The sequence below is a fragment of the Schistocerca americana genome, chromosome 3 (genome assembly GCF_021461395.2).
Source record: "Schistocerca americana isolate TAMUIC-IGC-003095 chromosome 3, iqSchAmer2.1, whole genome shotgun sequence".
NCBI lineage: Eukaryota > Metazoa > Arthropoda > Insecta > Orthoptera > Acrididae > Schistocerca > Schistocerca americana.
Genome location: NC_060121.1, coordinates 875420084 through 875446061, shown reverse-complemented (window position 1 = coordinate 875446061; position 25978 = coordinate 875420084). Strand labels below are relative to the sequence as shown.

Here is a 25978-nt window from a genome sequence, read left to right as displayed (position 1 = left end):
TGCCGCGACAGCGTGAACGTGAACCGTATGTGCAGTTGACGGACTTTGAGCGAGGGCGTATAGTGGGCATGCGGGAGGCCGGGTGGACGTACCGCCGAATTGCTCAACACGTGGGGCGTGAGGTCTCCACAGTACATCGATGTTGTCGCCAGTGGTCGGCGGAAGGTGCATGTGCCCGTCGACCTGGGACTGCACCGCAGCGACGCACGGATGCACGCCAAGACCGTAGGATCCTACGCAGTGCCGTAGGGGACCGCACCGCCACTTCCCAGCAAATCAGGGACGCTGTTGCTCCTGGGGTATCGGCGTGGACCATTCGCAACCATCTCCATGAAGCTGGGCTACGGTCCCGCACACCGTTAGGCCGTCTTCCGCTCACGCCCCCAACATCGTGCAGCCCGCCTCCAGTGGTGTCGCGACAGGCGTGAATGTAGGGACGAATGGAGACGTGTCGTCTTCAGCGATGAGAGTCGCTTCTGCCTTGGTGCCAATGATGGTCGTATGCGTGTTTGGCGCCGTGCAGGTGAGCGCCACAATCAGGACTGCATACGACCGAGGCACACAGGGCCAACACCCGGCATCATGGTGTGAGGAGCGATCTCCTACACTGGCCGTACACCACTGGTGATCGTCGAGGGGACACTGAATAGTGCACGGTACATCCAAACCGTCATCGAACCCATCGTTCTACCATTCCTAGACCGGCAAGGGAACTTGCTGTTCCAACAGGACAATGCACGTCCGCATGTATCCCGTGCCACCCAACGTGCTCTAGAAGGTGTAAGTCAACTACCCTGGCCAGCAAGATCTCCGGATCTGTCCCCCATTGAGCATGTTTGGGACTGGATGTAGCGTCGTCTCACGCGGTCTGCACGTCCAGCACGAATGCTGGTCCAACTGAGGCCCCAGGTGGAAATGGCATGGCAAGCCGTTCCACAGGACTACATCCAGCATCTCTACGATCGTCTCCATGGGAGAATAGCAGCCTGCATTGCTGCGAAAGGTGGATATACACTGTACTAGTGCCGACATTGTGCATGCTCTGTTGCCTGTGTCTATGTGCCTGTGGTTCTGTCAGTGTGATCATGTGATGTATCTGACCCCAGGAATGTGTCAATAAAGTTTCCCCTTCCTGGGACAATGAATTCACGGTGTTCTTATTTCAATTTCCAGGAGTGTATTTTGATCTGTCTGGAAAAATTCCCCGTGTCAATAGTGGATTATGTATATCACTAAGAACATTAGTTATTAAGTAGAACAATTAAGTTAGAACAAATTTTCAGAATTCTGTTCGAAATGCCATTAACACCATATGAACTAGAATTTTATAAATATATTAATTTCAGAAAAGGATTTTGATGCCGCTTCTAGATGCTTAAAGTTTTGTGGAATATTTTTAATACATTCCCAAGTGACAATTTGGTCTGGGGAAAAAACTGTTCATAGTGCAAGTTTGGTTCTTTTATGGCTTTAAGTTGGCCTCACTGGGATGAGCCCTGATCAGCTGTTTTGTTTGTAACCTCAAAAATACATTTCAAGATGGCGAGTCTGCTTGAAACATCTACATTAGTTGAACAACGTTCTGTTATTCGTTTTTTACTTGCTGAAGGCGAGAAACCAATAAATATATACTTATGGTGAAGGTTGTATGAATTGTGCAAATTTTTACAAGTGGGTAGAGCAGTTCAAAAATTGTTGCAACTCAATGACTGACAAACACCGTTCTGGCCAACCAGTTGCAGTTTCAACTCCCTCGCTTGAAAATCGAATTGATGACATTATTCATGCCGACTCCTGTGTGACTGTGGAAATGATAGTAGATAAGGTTCAAATTAGTATTGGTATAGCTCACAAGATTATTTGCAACAAACTGAAGTACCGCAAAATGTGCAAGATGGGTCCCAAAGGAGTTGACGTGACTACACATGGAAACAAGGTTGAGAGTGTGCACAGAACAAAAGGAACGTTATGAAAGAGAAGGTGAGCACTTCCTCAACAAAATTTTAACTTGTGATGAAACTTGTATTCACTTCTATGAGCAAGAATCAAAAATACAAAGCATGGAGTGGAAGCACCCCAACTCACCTGTCAAGAAAAAATTCAAAACCCAAGCATCAGCAGAAAAAGTCATGTTGACAGTGCTTTGGGATTGTGAAGGTCCAGTTTTCTGTGATTATCTTCAAGAGCAGTGTACAATGAACAGCCAATACTATTCAGATTTGCTTTTAAACAAGGTGAAGCCATCTATGAGAGAGAGACATCGCCAATCTCAGAGGAGAGGTGTGATTCTCCAGTAGGACAATGCACGAACTCACATTGCTCAACTATCCTGTGAAATCATCAACAAAATGGACTGGGAAGTACCACCTCATCCCCATTTCAGTCCTTATTTAGCACCTAGTGATTTCCATTTGTTTGGCACACTGAAGGAGGCATTACGTGGGAAGAGGTTCCAGGATGTTGAAGACGTGAAAAAGTTTGTGGGAAATTGGTTCAAACATTAAGATAAAGAGTTCTTTGCAGCTGGAATAAAAGAGCTCATAGCCTGTTGGAACAAGTGCATAAATGTTCAATGGAATTATGTTGAAAAGTAGAAGAAGTATCGTTTTCTAAAAATAAATGCTTTTTTCTCCAGACCAATTTGTCTCTTTAATTATTGAATGACCCTCATAAATTATCAATCACAACATTTTCATTTAATTTGTTATGGTATATTGTAGACCAGCTGTCTGTCCTGACTCCTGTTTGATCACATCTCATGGAGTTTTACTCTTATTATCTGCATTATTAATTTCTGTCAAGACATGCATACTTTAGGACATTTTAATGACTTTCCGTAAAGTAAAAGGTGTAAACGAAAGTGTAGGGCTATAAATACAGAGATGCTGAATGAAAAGTGTTTGGCTGTCAAGAGAGCAATGCGTGATGCTTCAATGACTACCTTAGCAGAATACTGTCAAATGACATTTCACAAAATCCAAGAAATTCTGGTTGTTGTAAAGGCTGCTAGTGGCACCAAAGTTAGTGTCCAGTTCCTATTGGATGAGACAGTAAATTAAATTGAGGGTAGCAATCTAAAAGCTCATGTGCTTAACTCCATTTTCAAGTGTTTCTTTACAACAGGAAACACAGGAGAATTGCCCCAATTTAATCCTCGTACCACTGAAAGGATGAATGAAATAAGTATTAGTGTCAGCAGTGTTGAGAAACAACTCTGGGCCTCGATGGAGTCCCTGTCATATTCTATATTGAATTTGCAGCCGAGTTAGCCCTTCTTCTCACTATAATCTATCATAGATCCTTCAAATAAAAAAACTGTGCCCAGTTCTTGAAAAAGGCACAGGGCACACTCATCTTTAGGAAGGGTAGTAGAAGTGATCCACAAAACTATTGTCCAATATCGTTGACATCAATTTGTTGTAGAATCTTTGAACATATTCTGAGATTAAACATAACGAGATATCTTGAACAGAATGATTTCCTCAATGCCAACCAGCATGGTTTTAGAAAACATCAATTATGTAAAACCCAATTCGCACTTTTTTCACATGACATATTGAAAGCTCTGCATCAAGAAAACCATGAAAATGCAGTATTTCTTGACTCCGTACACCATCTATGCTTATTTTCAAAACTACAATCATATAGGATATCAAGTGAAATTTGTGACTGATTTGAGGACTTTTTGGTAGGGAGGACACAGCATGTTATCTTCAATGGAGAATCATTGTCAGATGTAGAAGTAACTTTGGGTGTGCACCAGCTGTTCATGTTGTATATTAATGATCTCACAGACATTAATAATATAATCAGGCTTTTTGCAGATGATTCAGTTATCTATAATGAAGTACTGAGAGAAGCTGCATAAATATTCAGTCTGATCTTGATTATGTTTCAACTTGCCCCCAAGTGTTCAGAAATGTAAAATTTTGCACTTCACAAAATGAAAAAATGTAGTATCCTATGACTATAATATCAATGAGTCACTGTTGGAATCAGCCAACTCGTACAAATACCTGGGTGTAACACTTTGTAGAGATATGTAATGGAATGATCACATAGGGTCAGTCGTGGGTAAAGCAGGTGCTAGACTTTGGTTGATTGGTAGAATACTGGGGGAGTGCAGTCAGTCTACAAAAGAAATTGCTTAAAAATCAGTCATGTGACCCATCCTAGAATATTGCTCTAATGTGTGGTACCCGTACTAGATAGGACTAACAGGGGATATTGAACTTATATGCAGGAGGGCAGTACGAATGGGTACAGGTTTGTTTACTCCATGGGAGAGTGTCACAGAGAAACTGAAGGAACTGAAATGGCAAACTCTTGTAGCCAGACATAAACTATCCAGAGAAAGTCTATTAACAAAGTTTCAAGAACCAGCTTGTAAGGATTATTCTATGGACATACTACAGCCGCCTAGGTATCTCTCACACAGGAATCATGAGGATAAGATTAGAGTAACAGAGGCATTCAAACAATTATTCTTCCCACACTCCTTATGTGAATGGCACAGTAAGAAAACCTAATAACTTGTACAATGGGATGTACCCTCTGCCATGAACCTCATAGTGGTTTGCAAAGTATAGATGTAGTACAGTATTTTCTGTAGTTTGCAAGTAAGATTGGTTCTTCAGTTATTGTGGTAAATATATAAATTTCTCTCTTCCTCTTAAAGGAGATTTTAATTCCCTTAGTTCTCCACGGATAACTTATTTTTTAATGGAACTTCTGGCTAATTTAATAGGAAATTAACTTTCAAATATTGACACAAATATGGAAGAAACTGAACTGACATTAACATCTCTTTCTGTATATACCTTATTCCACACATCCTGTTTCAACTTTTTCTTAGAACACAGTATCCTGTTCTCATTAATAAGCCTGACTCCTCTATATGAAGCTGCCTCAGGAGTGTAAGATCTGTTGTTTATTTCCATTAATTCCGCATCATGATCCGACAGTCCATTAACAACAGGGTACACACTAACTGTTTCAACATGAGCAATGTGCATAAAAATGTTATTGGTTGGGACCATACTATCTTACTTCACATGAGTTGCAAATGTAACCACTGAAATGAGATTGAAAGAGGCAAATAATGATTCCAGTTCATTTTTCTTACTGTATCTTAAGAAATTTATATTGAAATCTCCACAAACTATTAACTGTTTCTTCTTGTCTGACAGGTAGCTCAATGATGCATCTAGTTTTCTCATAAACAGCTGAAAGTTTCCTAGAGGGCATCTGTAGACTGTTACAATTACCAGAGAAATATTCTGCACAACTCACAAGCACATGCTATAGGTTCTGATCTACACAAAAACTGTTTGTTTCAATGTTTTTAACTTGGTGTCCAACTTTTATGTATGTTGCAACTCCTCCGTTTTCCATGTTAACTCTACATTAAAATTATACTAGTCTATAATTGCTGATATTTAATGTCTCCATCTGTGTGGTTACATGTTGTTAATAGATTGTTAATTTCGTGTTAATTGCAACAAGCTTAGCTTCTAATGTTAGAGTCAATAATATAGAACATTGAGCATACAAGTTTGAACAGTTTAGTTATTTTGTTATTTGGTTTGTTAGTAACACTGCAGACTATTGAAAACTCAACATAAAATAGTTAATCTTTAAATGACCTTTAATAGCAGTAGTAGTAGTAGTAGTAGTAGTAGTAGTAGTAGTTGTTGATGGGGGTGGCGGCAGTGGTGGCGGTGGTGGTGGTGATGCTGCTGCTCCTCCTTCTTCTGCTGCTTCTTCTTCTTGTTCTTTTGTTGGTAGTGTTGTTGTTGTTGTTGTTAGTGTTGTTGTTGTTGTTGTTGTTGTTGTTAGTGTTGTTGTTGTCGTCGTCGTCGTCTCTGCTGCTGTGGCTGCTGCTGCTGATGATGACGATGACGATGATGACGACGACGACACTGCCAACGTTGGCTCTGCATCCACATTAGATACCACAGCTGTAGTCACTACTGTTGTAAGCATCCCCAGTTCTGTCTCTGTAGTACTTGTTACACTGAAAACTGCTTGTGTTTCTCGAGACAAACTTCCGTGTATCATTACAACACTTGTATTTCCACTTTTCTGGAGAGGAACATGTGGAGGCTTCTCCACAATTTCAGGACTCTGTCCATCAGTTGTAGATGTGGGGCTACCTGAATTATTACTCAGGTAAACTGTTGTCTTCCCTGAAGTAATAGAACATTTTATTAAAATATGTCTTTCTATGTTTTTTTTATTTACTCACCAGTGTTTACAATGTTGCAAGTGAAAATTTACAATGCTTAGAAGTGGGATTAGTAACTGAACTTTTATTATAGACTTACAAGAAGGCTGATAGGCATGCAACTAGCAATATGGGCCTAGGCACAAGAGCTCGATATTGTAGTGTGGGCTACTGCCAGCAATACACTAGGCATCGCCACCCACGTGCCATCTTGTACCCAGCTAGTTACTGGAACAAGGGACACTTCAGCATATGGTGTATGTGACACTTGCAACAGCAGCGACAGCAGCAGCAGCAGAAGAGCAGCAATGCCACAACAAACCCTCTTTGCTGCACATAAATACTGGCCATCCAGCTGGGTCGATCATTCATCAAAGTGGAGAGTCGTCGAGTTGTCAACCGCATAGTGCCAATTTCTGCTGTGAGGTCACTGCCACTGTATTGCCATCCCAACTGGACCTCCTGTCAGAGGGTTTGGCCACTGCCAGATGGGTCAAGGATAGAACTGAGGCCGACGTAGTCACCGAGCCACTGGGGCATTCGCCACAGCCAGTCACATTCAGCTAGCTGCTGGTCCGAGATTCTCTCCCTCGACATCTAAGCCTGTCTCACACCATGGCTGGGTGGGTCTCTCCTGCCTAGCAATCTGTGTGCCATTTTCAGCTCCCACATCAGGTTGGCTTAGCTCAGGCACTGGGCGGGGGACGTAGACTGCCTGAGGTCTCACCACGCCTCGGCTGCCCTGAGCACAGCATGCCCATCAGGGTTTGTGGGTGTACATTCACATTCCAGTACCAGAAGATGTAGGTTTGAGCTTTTCATATTAACTGTTTGAGTAATAAAGGGATTGTACAAAATTTAAACAGCTTCTGGCTCAGCCCAAACCGCCATCCTCCAGTAGAACATATCCACACCCTCTAAAAGTAGTGTCAGAAATAATGGTGGAGACCACAGTATTGGTTCGACATTCCAATCATGAAAGAGCAATGATGGCAGAAGCAGTGAGGAAAAAAAAGTTCTGACTTCAAGTTTTGGTTTGGGCCTGTATGGTTATTTCTTTCTCCTTCCTTTGAACTTTGAGAAAATTGTTATTTTGTGTTTTGGTAGTAACAGATAGTAACCAAAATGGCATGATGTAGAAAGCAGGAAGCATTTCAACATCTGTGTGATCATGATGCTCAAATGTGACCTGATAATTTAGAATCACAGTGGAGTTCAAGAGTCTACAGAGGAAGAGAAGGGAACAGTCCTTTCCTAACTTGTACCTGCCTGAGCTAGATACCAGTACAGCCTCATTGGTGACTCCTCCTCCAGGTAGATCAGGGGAAGATATTTTTATTTTTGTAGATTATGTACCGACAGTTGCAAAAATGGGAGAATGGAATGCAGGGTCAGTTCGAGAACATTTTTCCACACAAATGACTATTGATTTGCCACCCTTCCTCAACCCTCTTCCCTCATACACTTTCACCCACTTGAGTAGTCACCATTATTTGTGAAACATGCTGCATACAAATATTGCACTTGGGTGCCTCTGGCATCCCTGTCAGCTGGGCACCCCCAAGTGGTGGCTTGTGTCACTTGGGACTTAAACTCGCTCTGATAGAATGACAAGCAGTAACTAACAAGGGAAACTCCTCATTGCACTCTCCTCAGAGTCAGTGGTAAGAGGGCCCAGTAGACAGCTTGTGAAGAACTGATCACAAATCAAGCATGAAAAAGGGAAGGAGTGCTGGACGGTGGAAAAAAAAAAAAAAAAAAAAAAAAAAAAGCAAAATGGAAACAGTGAACGGAGCAAGGATAAGAAGTTCAATATAAAGCTGCATGTAAAAGCAATGGCATTGTGGTTAAGTGATTACGGTGTTCGACTACCAAGATGGCTAGCCATGTTCAAACTGCTCTCTTGTGCCAATTTTTATTTTTCGCTGTTCGCATTATCTAATTTGTGTCTGTGTCAATGTGTAATGTCTGTTTGTGACAGCGAAGTGTAAACATAGGGACCTATAATGACAGTATTCTGCACAACTACTCTATTAGCAGCTGAAACAAAGTGGCTCTCGAATGGATACTGCAAACGTTTCACGACAAGAGAATAAGTCAATAGAATCCTCCACCAGAAAACACATATGGTGTATTATACATGGCATTAGTGACAGAACATGGGTCATACAACAGGAATCTCTTATCGACACTGCTAATTTGTATGACTAGTAAGTGAGTGAGATATGCCTCCTTGCCCGGTATAGGTGTTCATATGAATGTGAATGGGATTACTTCCAAGGAAATGATGAAAACATAATATTTTGTCACATAAGCTGCAACAAATGAATGCAAGAGTTTCAAAACTACACAGTTCTCTGTGCTCTGTCAAAACACTTGTTTTTAACATTTTTGTAGTTGCGTTCCAGTTTGGAGGTCTTGACTCTTGAATTCCTTAGTTGTAACATAGTTCACACCCATTTATTTGTTGTTTTCATTTTTGTGAGATGTCTATGTGGTATCTCGCCCACTCTCACTATTCATCACATTTACTTGTGACGGTAACGTATTGTTACCGCATGGCTCATATTCTGTAACCAATGTATAGTATGACAACTGCCAAGACTACAGAAAGAGAACAAACATTTCAATTACCAGACAGACAAATCATAATGTTGTGAGAAAAATAAATGAAATGAGGGAGTTTCAAACACAGCTCGCCCGCTTGGCAGTCCAACATAGTTACCATTTACTACAGCGCCATTGCTGCTTAAGGCTGCTCTTTATTGCACTTCTTGTTCTTTAACAGTTCACTGTTCCTATTTTGTTTTTTTTTTTTCATAGTTCAGTACACCTTCTTCCTGTTTTCATGCTTGATCTGTGTTCAGTTTTTGACACACGTAACCACTGGACCATCTTAACCACTAAATCTGAGGGGTGTGATGGGGAGTTTCCCTTTTAAGTAGCAGCTTAATGGTACAGCAAAAGACAGGGAGAGTCTGTAGAAAGTATTGTTGATTAACTTAGGAAATTGAACATTAGTAGATACTATTCAGTTAATGGATGATGCAAATGCCAACATGGCCAATCTTGAAGAAACAAAACAGAAGGCACTAGATGCATTTTTATTGGTTTGTCAGCTGAAATTTCTTGCAAAGTATGAGTAGAATTCTCAAAAACCTTAACTTAAACTGTAACAGATAGCATTAACAAAGACAGATGCAGGTCCAAAACAAGGGAAAAGATGGTGGCCTTTGCCACACAAAAATTATGTTCTCTAATTTTCATCAATCTGATCGCATTCGGTAGAATCATGGGAAACCTCAGTGTGGGAGGCGTGAGAAAGTTGGACATTCAGAAAGAGAATCTCTATGCAGATTTCCACAGGCACAATGAAGATAGCCATAGTGTAGAGCTCGCAGTGTGGCCTTAAACAAAAAAGAGAATGATGCGGCCACTGTGTAGCTTTTCCAGCACACAACTGCTCGCAACTGTGCAGTCACCCAGACTTGAATTGTAATCCACAATATGCGGCTTGGATTGCACCACTTGTCCAAGTCGCTTACAGTCACAAGGCATGGGCCAATCTAGTTTCACCATGACTACATTCAATGATGACAGATTGTACGTACTAGATCACTTCACCAACAGGTTTACCGCTGCAAACGTCCGCCCCTGGTAGCTGAGTGGTCAGCACGACGGAATGTCATACCTAATGGCCCAGGTTCGATTCCCAGCTGGGTTGGAGATTCCCTCTGCTCAGGGACTGGGTGTTGTGTTGTCCTTATCATTTTATCCCCATCAACACACTAGTCACTGAAGTGGCATCAACTCTAAAGACTTGCACCAGGCGAATGGTCTGCCCGACGGGAGGCCCTAGCCACACAGCATTTACATTTTTTTTACTTTACTGCTCCAAACGATTCTCCTATTGCAACTTATGGAACCAACACTCTAACGTTTGACCTGGGCCTGCATGACATGTTCCAACAGCAGCTTTTGGTAGCAGTCAGCAGAGAACCTGTCTGGGCTTGGATACATGGAACCCTGAACACCACAGCAGTGGAGAATCCGTGAGCGGCATCACGGGTGTCCTACCACAGTACACACAGCAGCTGTCAACAGATACCGACCCACAGGTGCAGGCATCAGATCTGGTTGCTGCTTGCGATAACCATCTATGACTTTTCTGTGGCTGCCATGCATTGGAATCAGAGTTATGGCAGGTCACACATTGTTATGAAAAAGTCAGAAGACAGATTATCAGCCTACATGCAGAGAATCACAGACAGCAAGCTAAAATTCTTTCAACCCCAGATGACCTTAGTCTACACACTCCACCACTCTCACATCAGTACAGTAAATTTTTCTCACAGTGTCCAAGTACATGTGTGACTACTCCTCCTCCTCCTCCACCTCCTCCTCCTCCTCCCCCCCCCCCCCTCTACCCCCGCTCCTCAGGGTGCTGCTGACACAGAACTGAACATACGAGTAATACAATGTGCAGCCACTTGGTCCAGCACAAACGGCGAAGACTGGCCCCAGGCAAACTTTATCCAGTTAAATCTACTATAGACAAATTACTGCAAGCTGTAATGATCAGACAGTCTGACAGCCCTTGGGCCTTGCCCATCCATCTTTCCCCCCAAAAAGAATGGCATGTACTGATTATGTGGGAATTATCAGGCACTGAGCACTCTTACAGTTGCTAATAGCTACCCAATCCTGAACATTCCAGGCTTGACCCATACCTTAGCAGGTGCTACTGTGTTCAGTGTTATAGACTGTAGAAATGCTTACTTGCTAAACCCCATGGGCAAGGAGTACATACCCAAGGTATGGGTTGTCAACCCATTTGAACTTTATGAATTTCTGTTGATGCCCTATAGCCTGAAAAACGCAATGGAAATTTGGTAGCATTTCATACAAAATATTCTCTTTTTTCTATGCATATCTGGATGATATTGTCTTTTCCCTTTCCTTGCATGAACATGAGGAACACCTCAAAATCATTTTTGGAGCAATGATATATTTTGGCAGCATTCATCAATGAAGACAAATGCCATCTGTGAAGATCTGGTATGGCCTTTCTTCCCCATTCTATCAGCAATGACAGCATCTGACCAGCTAGGCTATACACAGAACTCACCTACCAGCTGCCTATGACCCCACAATCACTACACATTATGCCAGTTTCTTGGTATAGTGTACTTTCACTGATCGTACTTACCCCGTTTGGCATTCAAGCTCTACTGATGAGTGCACTGTAGGAAGGTGTGTGTGGCAAAATAAATCTTATATGGATGCCAAAAAATTCAACAAATGTTTGATCAGTTTAAAGTCCGCCCATCTGATGCAAAATAAATAAATAAATAATTTGATAAAAGAACTTTTCAAATGATCTATGGAACATGTAACTAACAACGTTGGCACACCTGCTGCTGATTGCTCCCCTGTCAGTCACAACTGACACAAGCAATATGGTGACTGGAGCAGTGCTTCATCAAACTATAGCAGGAGTACAGCAACCATTGTGTATCTTCTTCTTCAGAAAAACTATCTGTGCCACAGCTCAAGTGGTCAGCATATGATTGGGAATTGTTGGCAGTATACGCAGCAGTGTGTCATTTCAAAGACAACATAGACGGCAGACAACTTACAATTTATACTGATCAGCACCTCCACTCGTGGATTACATTCATAACACATTGAAAGACTGCTGCCAAAAACATTTGTAACACCTGGACTATATCACATAGTTTATGACCAATGCCCAGCACCTTCATGAGCCAGACAACATGGTCACAGACTAAATCACCCGGATAAATATACTTTCAGTGGATATCAACTGCAATGAAGTAGAGAAAGCACAACCGGATGAACAAACATGCAACCTCCTAGATAACATCCTGACTGGGTCAGAAATAGTATCCCACACTTTGGCTGAGTCCTCTGCACAAGTTTGTTGTGATGTGTCACAAAACCACACCAGACCCCTCATTCCTCTCATTATACGGAATGCCTTTTTGGACCAATTACTCAGACTGTCACACCCAGGAGTATGACCCACAACCAAACAAATAAAGGACAGTTTCATATGCCCAAACATCAAACAAGATTGCAAAGATTGGACACAAGCTTTTACAGCTTGTCAGCACTGTAAGATGGGATGGCTTACACACCCAAAATATGGTCAATTTATAAAACTTGAGGCTGCTTTCGACAAGTTCACCTTGACCTAGTCTGACTCCTTCCACAGTGAGCAGGTTTCTGGTAGATTCTGTCTCCAGTTGACTGGGCCATCCTCTGGGTCGAAGCCGTACCTCTCTCTGACATTACAGCATAGACTACGACAAGGGCATTTGTACAGTAATGGATCTCGTGTTTCAGCTGCCCTGCCTTCACCATAACTGACCACAGTCATCAGTTCAAGTCATCACTATTTACCAAACTCTGCAATCTTTGCAGTGTCCAGCACTTCGACACAGATATCACCCTCAAAGCAATAGGCTGGCGGAGTGCCACATACTAAAAACAACATTCACATGTCATGGTGGTAATTGGACAGAGTCCTTGCTGTGGGTGTTTTTAGGTGTGCGTTTCATTTGTAAGGAAGACCTCCGTGCTTCATTAGTGGAAATACTGTGTGGTGAGCCACTCACAATACCAGTCAACTTCGTCTTGGCAACACCACTGCTGGCAGTTAATGATCCACCTACTCTCATCCACAGAGTGAAACAGAACATCACACACCTCAGAAAACCACATCCACAGGCACACCATTCACCCAAAATGTTTGTTCATCATGCTCTAAAAGAATGTGACTGCATCATGTTACGATATATGATATAATCTGTCCTGCCTTGCACCCACCATATTCAAGCCCCCACAGAGTGATAAAATGTGGAGCTAACACCATTAATATTCTCCATGGGAAAGCAACCAATGTTACAGTGAACTGTCTCAAACCCACATGTATTCTGCAGGGTACCAGCAGCACAACTAATGCAGGTATGACACAATCAAACAGAAATTCTCACATCCCTCGAGAGTTCAGTTGCACATCTGACATATTGAATAAAAACAGCACTTTCATAATGAAATTCAATGTGCAGCAATTTCAACAGAAGATGCGGCAATGAAACTGGTCGACGACTTCATCATCGTTTGTAGGATGGCACAGGGAACGGAAGGTCAATGGTGGATTCCTCTCCAGGCAATTCCCTCGCAACTACAAACTGTCCCACAATGTCAAACTAATGACAATTACATCACAATAATCAGCTGATGGAGTATTTATCACCACAGCTACCAAGAAGCAGTTTCTAATCACATTTACACAAATGGAGTTCAGAGTTTAAGGCAGTTGCAACTAGGAGTTCCCTAATTGTTTCTTAATTTATTCAGTCTCAAATACAGTGAAACATATAACAATAAAAGTAGTAATACTATAAATAGCAGCAGAAATCACAAACGCTGCTTACTTGTCATGCATTCATGATAGAGTACAACAGTTGTTAGTGTGATATGGGAAACAGAACTTAAAACAGTATTGAAAGGGTTATTCTATAGGTAATGTAATGAGGATTACACTAGAGGCAGCAATTATCAGCAATCTTTTGAGGTGATGACTAATTATGTGTAAAGGAATGTTGAACTTAGAAGTTTTGGATCTACTCCATGGTAATAATGAGCTCTAATGGAAGTCTACTGCTTACCATTTGAGGTGCTTTGGCTTTGGTCAGAGGTTTCCCTGGCTTTGCTCTTTCCTTCTGATTGGGTCAGGAGGGAGAACATCTCCTTCCGCCCCAAGTATCCACCATTTGGGACGGTCTCACAGCCATGAGGGACTTCAGGTACATCCTGTGCAGCCACTTTCTCATCTCCCACAGGCTTCGTTGGGATCGCAGGTTTCTGTAACATTCATTACTGCCATTATAAGCTACTCCTAATATATGTATTCAGTGTCTGTATACAGGTTCTTGACAACCATTTTATTTCATGTATGATTAGAGGTATCAAAATGAATATTCCAGCAAAAGTACACAGAGATGTGTGAGAAAAGTAACGAGAATGATTTTTTATGTACCAGAGTTTATTTATTTATTTATTTATTTTCAAACAGCAATATTGTCTCCTTTAAAGTAGTTCCCTTAGGCAGCTACACACCAGTGAACTCATTGTTCCCAGTCTTAGTAGCAGAGCTGAAAGGCTTCAAGTGGTAGGGCCGTTAACAAGGCAGTCACAGTCTTTTGATTGTTCTCCAGAGTCCAAAAATGATGTGCTTTTAAGACTTCTTCAATTCTGGGGAAAGAAATAAGTTATAAGGACTCAGATCAGGTGAAAAAAGGGGGGGGGGCAACAGGAACACCTTTTGAGGGTTGTAATGTCTGGTCTCACTCCACTCACCCTTTTCATGAGGCTTTGAAAGACATCTTTATAAAACACTTGGTTGACAGGTTGGAACAAATTCCTTGTGAACAATACCCCTACTGTCAGAAAAAAAAATCAACACTGTTTTATCTTTGAGTTGAGGAGATTCAGGCTGAACTAGACAAGGCCAGGGGAGATCTTGACAGGTTAAGGATGGAGAAGAGTAAAAGAGAGGTAGGAAGTGGCAACAGGCAACAGGAGGAAGAGGCCTAGAACTTCGTCTGACAGCTTCGTGGTGAATATGGAAAATACATATGACCTGTTGCTTCAGTTAGAAGCTGGGGAGCCTCAAGCAGCTGCTGGTGTAGACAATGCACAACAAACTTTCTGCAACAAATTGAAAAGTAAGAATGTAGGGAAATCAGTAAATAGAAAGGAAGTGTTGTTGTTAGGTAGTTCCCATGGAAGAGGTGTTTGCCAACTTTTGCAGGATGAACTAGGATCAGAATACCAGGTCACCAATTTTTTTTTTAATCTACTGCTGGTCTGGAGCAGGTGACAAAGGATTTAGGATCACTTTGCAAAGATTTCACTAAGAAAGACACCATGGTTGTAGTAGGTGGGTCAGGTAACAGTATTGACAGGGATCGTGGGTACCCGAAGCATACTAGTGTTAACTTTGTATCTGTTCTTGTGCACCACGACTGGCCTCATTTGAATTCTCCTGTCAGGAGAGTTAATTTGGAGTTGGAATGGCTGCTTATGTTGGGTGCAGGGTCACACATTGGTGAAGTTTCTGTTGATTCTCTCAATAGGTGGGATTATACTAGGCACGGCCTTCACCTCAACAGGAAGCGAAAGGTAAACTGGCTGGGAAAATAGCAGGAAAGTTAAAGGGGCAGGCACTGTCATGAGTGATAAAATACCAGTGGTTAGAGGGTTCAGAAAAGACCCTATTTTAGGGTCAGGAGGACAGAAAGAAACCAAGTTTTAAGAGAGGTTAAGATTCAGACAAACCTTCAATTTGAGAAAGAAACCAAAAAAACCTAATTCTAGCTAATTTCATCAGCATAAACAGCTGTTGGTTAAGAATTTTCAACAATCATCAGAAATTTCAACTCAACCCAATTTTAACTCAGTCATTGTGAAATGTCAGCTATCTTTATTGTATCAAAATATTCAAGGACTGAGAAATAAAATTAATGAATTAATTATCTGCATAGATGAATTAGAGTCCTCAAACCCAGCTGAAAATCTGCCTCTCTGAACATCACGTGACCACTGGTCTAGAACTTTTAAGTGTTGCATAATTTAGGTTAGCATCTCACGTTTACAGAGCAGAAATGGAGAAAAGAAGAGATGCCACATTCATCAGGAACTGTCAAATTTAAGAACATAGACATTCATAAATTTTGCTTAGAACAGCATATGGAAGCACGTGCAACAGAAGTAGAATTTCATAAAAAAATCCTTCACAATATTAAGTGTATATCGAGCACCTGCAGGTACCTTTAATGTGTTCATAAACCACTTTGAACCTGTACTGGCCCATTTAACAACCAAAAACAAAGAAATAATGGTTGCTGGTGACTTCAATGAAGATTTCCTTAAAGATTGTCCCAATAAGAACATATTTGAGTTAGTAACACTATCATTCAACTTAATTCCCACTGTAAATTTCCCAAGTGCTCACAAACAGCCTTTGATAATATCGTTATAAAAAAGGCCAATGAATGAAATTATGTTACAAAACCTATAGTCAATAGTCTCTCAGACCATGACACAACAGATCCTTCAGTTAAATGTTAATACTGAACAGGATATAAAATCTGTTACAGCTGAACTCAAGAGGGTAATCAATAATCCAAAAATTGATTATTTCAGGACACTACTCACACACATTCACTGGAGTGATGTTTACAGTGCTCATGGCATGAATGAAAAATGTAACACTTTTGCTAATAAAGTGCTTACCTTACTTGAACACTGTTTTCCTCCAAAACTAACCAAGGTTAGAACAAAGTGTACAAAGAAGCCATGGATTACTCAAGGAACAGAGGTATCTTGTGAAACAAAAAGAAAACTGTATATGTCAATCCGAAACAGTTCTGGTATTGATGCTATAGCATATTACAAGAAATACTGCAAAATATTAAAGACTGTAATACGGACATCAAAGCAAATATATTACAAGGAAAATATAGTCACATCAGATAACAAAATAAAGACAACATGGGATATAGTGAATGAGGAGATGGGCAGAACCAGACATGAAGAGAGGCAAATAGCATTAATAGTGAATGATACATGGGTGACAGATGTGTATAGTGTTGCAGAACTTTTTAACAAACATTTTATAACTGTTACTGAAAAGATGGGGTTGTCAGGTTCTGTAGATGCTGCCATGGGATGCCTCAGACCAGACATTTCAAGTAATTTCCATAATATGAATTTGACCCTCACTACCCCAGCAGAAGTAATGCCCATCATAAAATCTTTAAAATCAAAAACATCTAGTGGGTATGATGCAAAATCAACAAAGCTAATTAAAGAATGTGATTCTGAGTTAAGTAACATATTAAGCTATCTGTGTAACCAGTCATTTATCTATGGAATATTTCCTGAATGGTTGAAATATGCTGAAGTTAAGCCACTGTTTAAGAAGGGAGATAAAAAAAATAGCATCAATTTCTGTCCAGTTTCACTCTTGTCAGCGTTCTCAAAAATTTTAGAAAAGATAATGTACTATCAGCTTTATAACCATCTTATTACAAACAACCTACTGTCAAAGTTGCAGTTCAGATTTCTAAAGGGTTCTGATATTGAGAATGCGATCTACACTTACAGTGAAAATGTACTTAATTAATTTGGACAAAAAACTGCAGCCAGCTGGTATATTTCGTGATCTGTCAAAGACATTTGACTGTGTAAAGCACAATATCCTTTTAAGTAAATTAGAATATTATGGTGTAACAGGAAATGCTGTGAAATGGTTCAAATCTTATATCTATGGCAGGAAACGATGGGTGTTATTAGGAAAGAGACATGTATTAAGCTATCAGGCATCATCCAACTGGGAACTAATTACATGTGGGGTCCCACAAGGTTCCATCTAAGGGCCCTTACCTTTTCTTATGTATGTCAATGACCTTTCATCAGTAACATTACCAGATACCAAATTTGTTTTGCTTGCCAATGATACATATATTGCAATTAATAGCAAATCAAGTGTAGTCTTACAATGATTGGCTAATAAAATATTTGTAGACATTAATCACTGGTTCCTACCCAATTATTTGTCACTAAACTTTGAAAAAACACACTCATGCAGTTCACAACTTGTAAGAGGTGTCCCACAAGTGTATGCCTAACATATGATGACAAGCAGATAGAAGAAGTGGAAAGTGTTAAATTCTTGGGATTACAGCTTGATAATAAATTCAACATGGAGGAGCACACCACAGAACTGCTGAAGCATCTAAATAAATCTCTATTTGCAATGCGAACTCTGTCAGACATAGGGGATATAAAAATGAAAAATCTGGCATACTATGCTTACTTTCACTCCATAATGTCATGTGGGATTTTTTGTTAATTCATCAAGGCAAGCTAAAGTTTTCAAGGCACAAAAACGTCTAATAAGAGTTAAATGTGGTGTGAACTCAAGAACATCTTGCAGAGGCCTGTTTAGGGAACTAGGGATACTAACTACTGCTTCCCAATATATTTATTCCTTAATGAAATCAGTCGTCAAAAATACATCACTATTTCAAACCAGCAGCTCAATTCATGGAATCAATATTAGAAATAAAAATAATCTTCACAAGGATTTAAAGTCACTTACTCTTGTACAAAAAGGTGTGCATTTTCAGTAACTTGCCAGCAGCCATAAAAAGCTTAACAACCAATGAAATTCAGTTTAAGCGAAGCCTAAAGGATGTATTTGTAGCCAACTCCTTCTACTCTATTGTGTGTGTGTGTGTGTGTGTGTGTGTGTGTGTGTGTGTTTGTTTGTTATAAAATCTAACTTCTGCACCATTTCAATGCAGAAAAGAAATGTGTTCATTGTAAATAAGTATTGTAGCAGCTCTATTATGCATTTATTACCTTATAAATAAAAAGAAACTTTTTTTAAATTTTAAATAAGACAATCATTCCATTAGCTTATTTGTTTTAGTTGTAAATATTTATCATGTATTATTGTTTTTCTCACATGTTTTACATCCTGGAAGACCACCTCACTGTGGATCAATTGGAATGAAAGTTAATCTAATTTAATCCCAGTGTAACACTTCTTACTTTGTTGCTTTTCTCAGGACCACATAAAAAAATCCAGCCTTTATCATCTGTGGTCATGTGACTGAACCATTTGTGGCCACTGGCAACATTCTAAGAGAAGATAAACACAAAAATTTCTTCCATTATCCTTCTGCTCAGTTGTGAGATTTTCCAGCACCATTTTGGCACAAAACTAAGTGCAAAACTTTGGACAAAAATCGATGCATGGTGAAAGTATTTAAGTTTAACAGTTATTGTTAAACGTTGGTCTGATCTCACAAGATCACGTACATTTTCAACATTTCTATCAGTTTTTGGAAGTTGAAGGTCTCCCTGAGTGAGGTTCATCTTCAACATCTTGGCCTTCCAAAAATGATTTGTGCCTGCAAAAAACTTGTGCACTTGATAAGGAATGTTCCCCATAGGTCTGTTACAAATTTTTGAAGGTCATACTTGTGGATTCCCTAAGTTTATTTACTAAACTTTATGACCTAATGTTGCTCTAAGTTCTGCTGTTTCATTTTCATAACACACAACAAAAACAGAACTCAAAGAAATTCTGCTTGTAAGTAAAGACTGTTAGTGGCAGCAAAGTTAGTGTCCAATCTTTAGTGAACTAGACAGGAACTGAAATTGAGGGTAGCAAAGCAAAATCTCAACTGTTTAACTCAATTTTCAAATGTACCTTTACAAAGGAAGACACAGAAAAATTGTCCCAATTTAATCTTCATACCACTGAGAAGATGAATGAAATAAGTATTAGTGTCAGTGGTGTTGAGAGACAGCTGAAATCATTATAATTTGACAAAGCTCCAGGGACCAGTGGAATCCCTGTCAGATTTTACACTGAATTTGCAGCTGTGTTAGCCCCTCTTCTAATTATAATCTACCATAAATCACTCTAACAAGATAACCATGCCCATTTCTTGGAAAAAGCCACAGGTCAGACTCATCTACAAGGAGAGTAGTAGAAGTGATCCATTAAAGTACCATCCAGTATCCTGACATTGATTTGTTGTAGAATCTTAGAAGATATTCTGAGCTCAAACATAATGAGGTGTCTTTAACAGAATGACCACCTCAATGCCAACCGGCATGGGTTTTGAAAAAAATCAATCATGTGAAACCCAACTCATACTTTTCTCACATGACATACTGGAAGCTTTGGATCAAGGCAGTCAGGTAGATGCTGTATTTCTTAATTTCTGAAAAGCATTTGATTCAGTACCACACCTATGCTTATAGTCAAAAGTATGATCATATGGGTTATCAAGTGAAATTTGTGACTGGAGTCAGGACCTTTTGGTAGGAAGCACACAGCACGTTATCTTGGATGGAGAGTCATTGTCTGATGTAAAAGTAACTTTGGATGTGCCCCAGGGAAGTGTGTTCGGGCTGTTGCTGTTCATGTCGTATATTAATGACCTTGCAGACAATATTAATAGTAATATCAGGCTTTTGTAGATAATGCAATTATCTATGATGAAGTACTATCTGAAAGGAGCTGCATAACTATTCAGTCAGATCTTGCTAAAATTTCAAAGTGGTGCATAGATTACCAACTTGCTCTAAGTATTCAGAAATGTAAAATTGTGCACTTCACAAAATGAACTTTTGATCATAAGCATAGCTGTGGTACTGAATCAAATGTTTTTCGGAAATTAAGAAATACAGCATCTATCTGATTGCCTTGATCCAAAGCTTTCAGTATGTCACATGAGAAAACAATGAGTTGGGTTTCATACTATCTTTTTTCATGATGTCAATGAGTCATTGCTGGAATCAGCTAATGCATACAGATACCTGGGTGAAATGCTTTGTAGGGATGTGAAATGGAATGATCAGATAAGTTCAGTATGTGTAAAGCAGATGGTAACTTCAGTTTATGGGTAGAAAACTGGGGAAGTGCAATCAATCTACAAAGGAGATTGCTTACAAATCACTCATGTGACAGGTTCTAAAATATTGCTCAAGGTGTGGGACCCATACCAGATATGAGTAACAGGGGATACTGAACATATACAGAGAAGGGCAGCATGAATGGTCAGAGGTTTGTTTAATCCATGGGAGAGTGTCACGGAGTTACTGAAGGAAATGAACTGGCAGACTTTTGAAGATAGACAAACTATCCCGAGAAAGTCTGTTAAAGTTTCAAGAACCAGCTTTAAATTTTTACTCTAGTGATGTAGCACAGCCCCCTACATATTTCTCACGTAGGAATTGTGATGATAAGATTAGAATAATTACTGTGTGCCCAGAGGCATTCAGGCAATTATTCTTCCTGCACTCTATATGTGAATGAAATGGGAAGAAACCCTTATATCTGGTACAGTGGGACACACCCTCTGCCATGCACCTCACAGTGGTTTGCAGAGTATAGATGTAGATGTAGAAACACAACTTCACTCATAGCACTCTCAGAAATCATGTGATGGCTGTAAAGAGTTTAAACTCTGACTGAGCACCTGGAAGGGATGAACGCACCGGTCTACACAAGTAGAACAACACAGGGTTACCAGTCTCTCTACTTTTCGCACACACCTCGTATAACACAATTGTGTTCCCTTCTGCATATTAAGATGCCCCAAAACTCTTGTTTTGACATCAATAACAGTTCAGGAAACAACAGGGATGTTACATCTTGTGCAAAATCACCCTGTATCTTATATGAAACCTATAACTAACATGCAGGTTCATGGAAGTTAATGATCACACTGTTGAAGCTCAAACATTTTTAAAGACTGAAGTACACGTAAGTGTTTTCATTTTTGTAATATATAAACATGCATATATACTGTTTTCTTTTAAGTGATCTCTATATGGCAGGGTGATATTAATTTTTCTCAAAGTTCACAGAAAATGTTTTTTATGTCATTATTTTTAGATTGATACAAACAATGGAAAATCCAGGATGGAAGAATAATGACAATATTTTGAAAAGGATAGATTGCTATGCAGCACACAGTGGAGATGTTGAGTCGCAGACTGGCACACCAAAAGGACTGCTTAAGACGTGACCTTTCGGCCAAAAGGCCTTCTTTAAAGTAGAAGACACACACATACATTCATGCAAGCATAACTTAGTCCACATGACCACTGTCTCAGTCCAAGACTGGAATGCGAACGAGTGCAACTTGGCAGACACACAAGCACAACTTACACACACATGACCACTGCCAACTTGGCAATTGCTCGCACCCACATGTTTAGCAGTCTTTTTCTTGTGCCTGTCTGTGACTCAGCATCTCCCCTATTTGGTGAGCAGCAGTCTATCCTTTCATAATATTGTTTTCAGATTTATAGTTACAATATATCAGTTTCATGCATGTGTGAAACTGAACATGCGTCTGTGCCTTCTACGAATAGTTTAGTCCCATTCCTATAAAAATGACTCAAGCAGGAGTGGCAGTTTGTTTAAGGTGACAAATGTACATACCAGGTAGTCTGAAATTACCTTGGTAGCAAGTACATTATTTTTACATCCATGCAGTTTTAAATTTTATATTTAAGAATAAATAGTGCTTTCTTTCTAAGCTCTGAGGATGAACTGTTACCTTTGCCATTATATTTAGCATAATGAGAACAGTTTCAATAAAATCATGTTTTACAATAATGAAAGATGACATGGCAACTGTACCTGTTAAAAATGTGCACCTGTGGTGGATTTTATGTAGCGAAGGGCCAATAAACACACCTAACTAAGTAAGAGACCTGTACATCTCATAACTCTGCTAAATAGACTTTGGACCTCATCAACCTATATGGAAACAACACTAGATAAAGAGCAGAGCACTGCACTGGTGCTTGGAGCTAGCCAACCCACACTGGCAGTAGATGACAAATATCATTTGGAAAGTGAGGAGAATAATGCACATTACAGTTCCCAGTCACTGGATTTTGCACCAATGTGGTAGATTATAATCCAAAACTAACTATAATTTTTCATAGACAAATCATGTTGCCATTTTATAGCTTCACAGTTTTTTGCAGTATCATTCATGTACAAATTTTCTCAGTATTTGGGTTCCATCATGTCCTACTTAAAACTTGAGCTATCCAAGATGACAACAACTACTATGAGACCACCACCTTCGAAATGGCTGCCTGCCAGGACAGATGTGTTTCTTCTATAGTATGAGTTTGACCTATCACTGCTGTTAGCATTGTATGGGATTTCAAGTCCAAATATGTGAGAACCTGCTAGAAATGGAACATTTGTAAAGAATGAAAAGGAGAAACCACATTTCAAACCAATGTGGTTGTTCTGGGGGCAGTCTCCATCCTCCTCCTGCCCTGTGAATCTGGCTCTGAAGGTTGTGGATGCTGTACTGTCTTCACTACCTATATCCCACATTTTCTAGCTCTGTCCCACATGAAATCAATGCAGCAATAGCAAGCCTGACCACAGCTATCTAAGACATACTTTGGTCCTGGCAGTCAGTCAGATCCTGAGAAAGAAGATATTCATTATCTTTGAAACCCCAAGTTTTTAACTTGAAAATGACATGGGTTGAATGAGACAGTGATGGTAACTGTGGTGAGTCCCTTTGTGCTACTTGTAGGAAGTCTGCCATGTACCAGCATCCCTCTGAGGACGAGTAGAGGATTAGAGCCAATTTTCGTCATTGGTCAGCTGCACTTGCTAAAGTGCTTGGGGCTAATTATTTGTGCTGCATTCTGGTTTTAAATTTTCAATGTTAAGTGTTCAGTGTTGCACTGAGGCATACAGGACATTCCTAAACTAAGAGTATTTACACTGGTTTGAAATGAATAATAACTTTTGTACAAAACAGACAGTTTTTAATCTGCCAGTTCCTGTTATCAATTAAATCTTTTATTTTCAGAATGAAATTTTCACTCTGCAGTGGACTGTGCACAGATATCAAACTTTATGGCAGATTAAAATGGTGTGTTGGACCGAGAATCAAAGCTGGGGCCTTTGCCTTTTGCAGGCAATTGATCTACCAATCGAGCTACCCGAGCACAACCTTTTATTGTGCACTTCCTAAAACTTGTCAGTGAAAGAGAGTACACAATTATATCTCTGAAGTGAAAAGAAGTAATACAGTCTTTGACTCAGCAACCGGTACTGTTGTATTAGGAAGGATCACTACTCACAGAAGCGGCAGAGGCGACCTCGACGCGAGGCCTGACGCGACGGCGGCCGCTGATGCTGCCAGCGCAGGGAGCCGGTCCAATGGTGGTGGCAGTAGCAGTGCTGCCAGGGTCCCGGAGCAGCAGAACACTGCGGGTGGTGGCCGATGAGCGCAGGCTCGCAATCACACGCAGCAGTTCTGCGCTGCAGTCACCCGGCACGTGCACCATGCCGTTACGTGCTGCACAGAAAATGCAGCAACAGTGACTACAAATGAACTGCATACACACATCTTAGCTTAAAAAGGTGAAGTTGCAGGAAATGTATCTTGTGATATTAACAGTCTAAAGTATTATTACTCGACTAAGTTAAAAGAACAATCTCTACGATAGCCAGCAATTGCGTCATTTCAAACATTGTGCGATATAATCTTCCATTTACTAATTTTGTGTTATTGTTATTTGTTTTTAGTATATTTATTATCATCATCACAAATGTTTATTCAACAAGAAAACTGGTTTTATTCCTTATTTTACACTGAAGTGCCAAAGAAACTGGTATAGGCATGCGTATTCAAATACAATCACCTCTCCCTGGGCCTAGCCTGAACCAGGGAGTATGTGCGAACCCTACCTGTCCACCTGGGGCTGGGAATTACATGGTACCCAGTCACCTGTTATGCATCAAATGCATGGACTGGCCTGCAGGTGCGCACAGGGCAGAAGAAAACACCTAGAGGAACCTGAAATGCCGAAGTGGAGAAGGGTTTGAGATAGAGAACGAAGAAAGAATGAAAAAACCAATGAGGGGCTGTTCTAATGTCAGGCTATTAAAACCTCAGAACACATTCCCAAAAAGTATCCCAGAAATGTTCCCCAAGGGAAAGGAGAAAGAATAGCAGAAGGATAGATATGCAGCACAGAAAAGGGAGAAATACTGCAAAGGCTGGGACCACATGGTAGCCAAGCAAGCCCTCTGGGGGGACAAGGTCATTGGCATAATGAGGGTGACTTCTTATGCCGGAAGCCTTCAGCTGCCAAATCTAGGAGTGGTGGGTATGGAACCAGGGACCAAGGACATTTTGATTACTAATCAAAGGCACCACCCCTTTTTTTTTTTTGTGTTCGATATAGTTCGTTGCGTTTGGTCTGCGCGTACATCACAAGACATCCGTTCACGTTCATCGTTGATTCCTTGATTCAGTTTTTTATTACAGAGAGCACGCAGCCCTCTGACTGAACATGCTGAGCTACTGTGCCGGCATCCCCTAGACCACAGGTGCATTCCCAACCACATTAGGGATGCTGAAGGACAACGTCCGACAGCAATTCCTCACCATACATATTTTTACTCTGTACAGTGTTCTTCACAACATTGTCCCTCTAATACAGGTATTCTTGAGGAATGACGGCCGACATGTTGAGCATTTGTCTTTGCTAAAAATCAATACTGTTAGGCTAATTATTGCTTATGCATCATATGAAGTGCCATTTGTTGGTCATCTTGCACCCTTTTTTGTATTCAATTAAACCCCATCTCATTTCATTTCAAGCATGTGAGTCAATTTTTTTACCTCTTTTACCTACATCATTCTGTGCAGTATTCAATTTTCAAACGTCATCCGGCGTTTGGGTCTCGTGTACAGTAATAATGAAGCGGATAGCGTCGGCAGCCCGATGAAGTTTCCTGCGGACAACACCGTTGTTGCAGCGCCACAGGAAAATAGCGAAGCACAAGAAGACGAGCAGAGTAGCGCTGATTGGCCCGAGAGCTGCCAGGTGACCCCAAACGTAAATAAACGTAAAGTATTGCGCATAAAAAGGCGAAGACCTATACTGATGTCCTCTTACACTGCTCGCAACGAATTACTATAAACAGTAATTACTGTGAGATACCCAGGAATAACAACCTGGGCCGACCTTAAGTGGAATAGTTATGTAAGACTAACTGTAGGCAAAGCCGATGGCAGGCTGGGACTCATTGGGAGAATCTTTAGGTTACGTCAAAGAAAACCACCTACCGACAAA

General features: G+C 40.5%; 1 protein-coding gene across 1 annotated transcript in view; it reads right to left on the bottom strand.

The window, feature by feature from the left end:
• The window catches only part of LOC124605857 (rho guanine nucleotide exchange factor 26-like), a 188642-nt gene that overhangs the window by 140226 nt on the left and 22438 nt on the right, over positions 1-25978 (bottom strand). The window contains 2 exon segments of the mRNA XM_047137792.1: positions 13924-14119; positions 23975-24192. Of these exon segments, the coding sequence (XP_046993748.1) occupies positions 13924-14119; positions 23975-24181 (403 nt within the window). The 5' untranslated portion in view covers positions 24182-24192.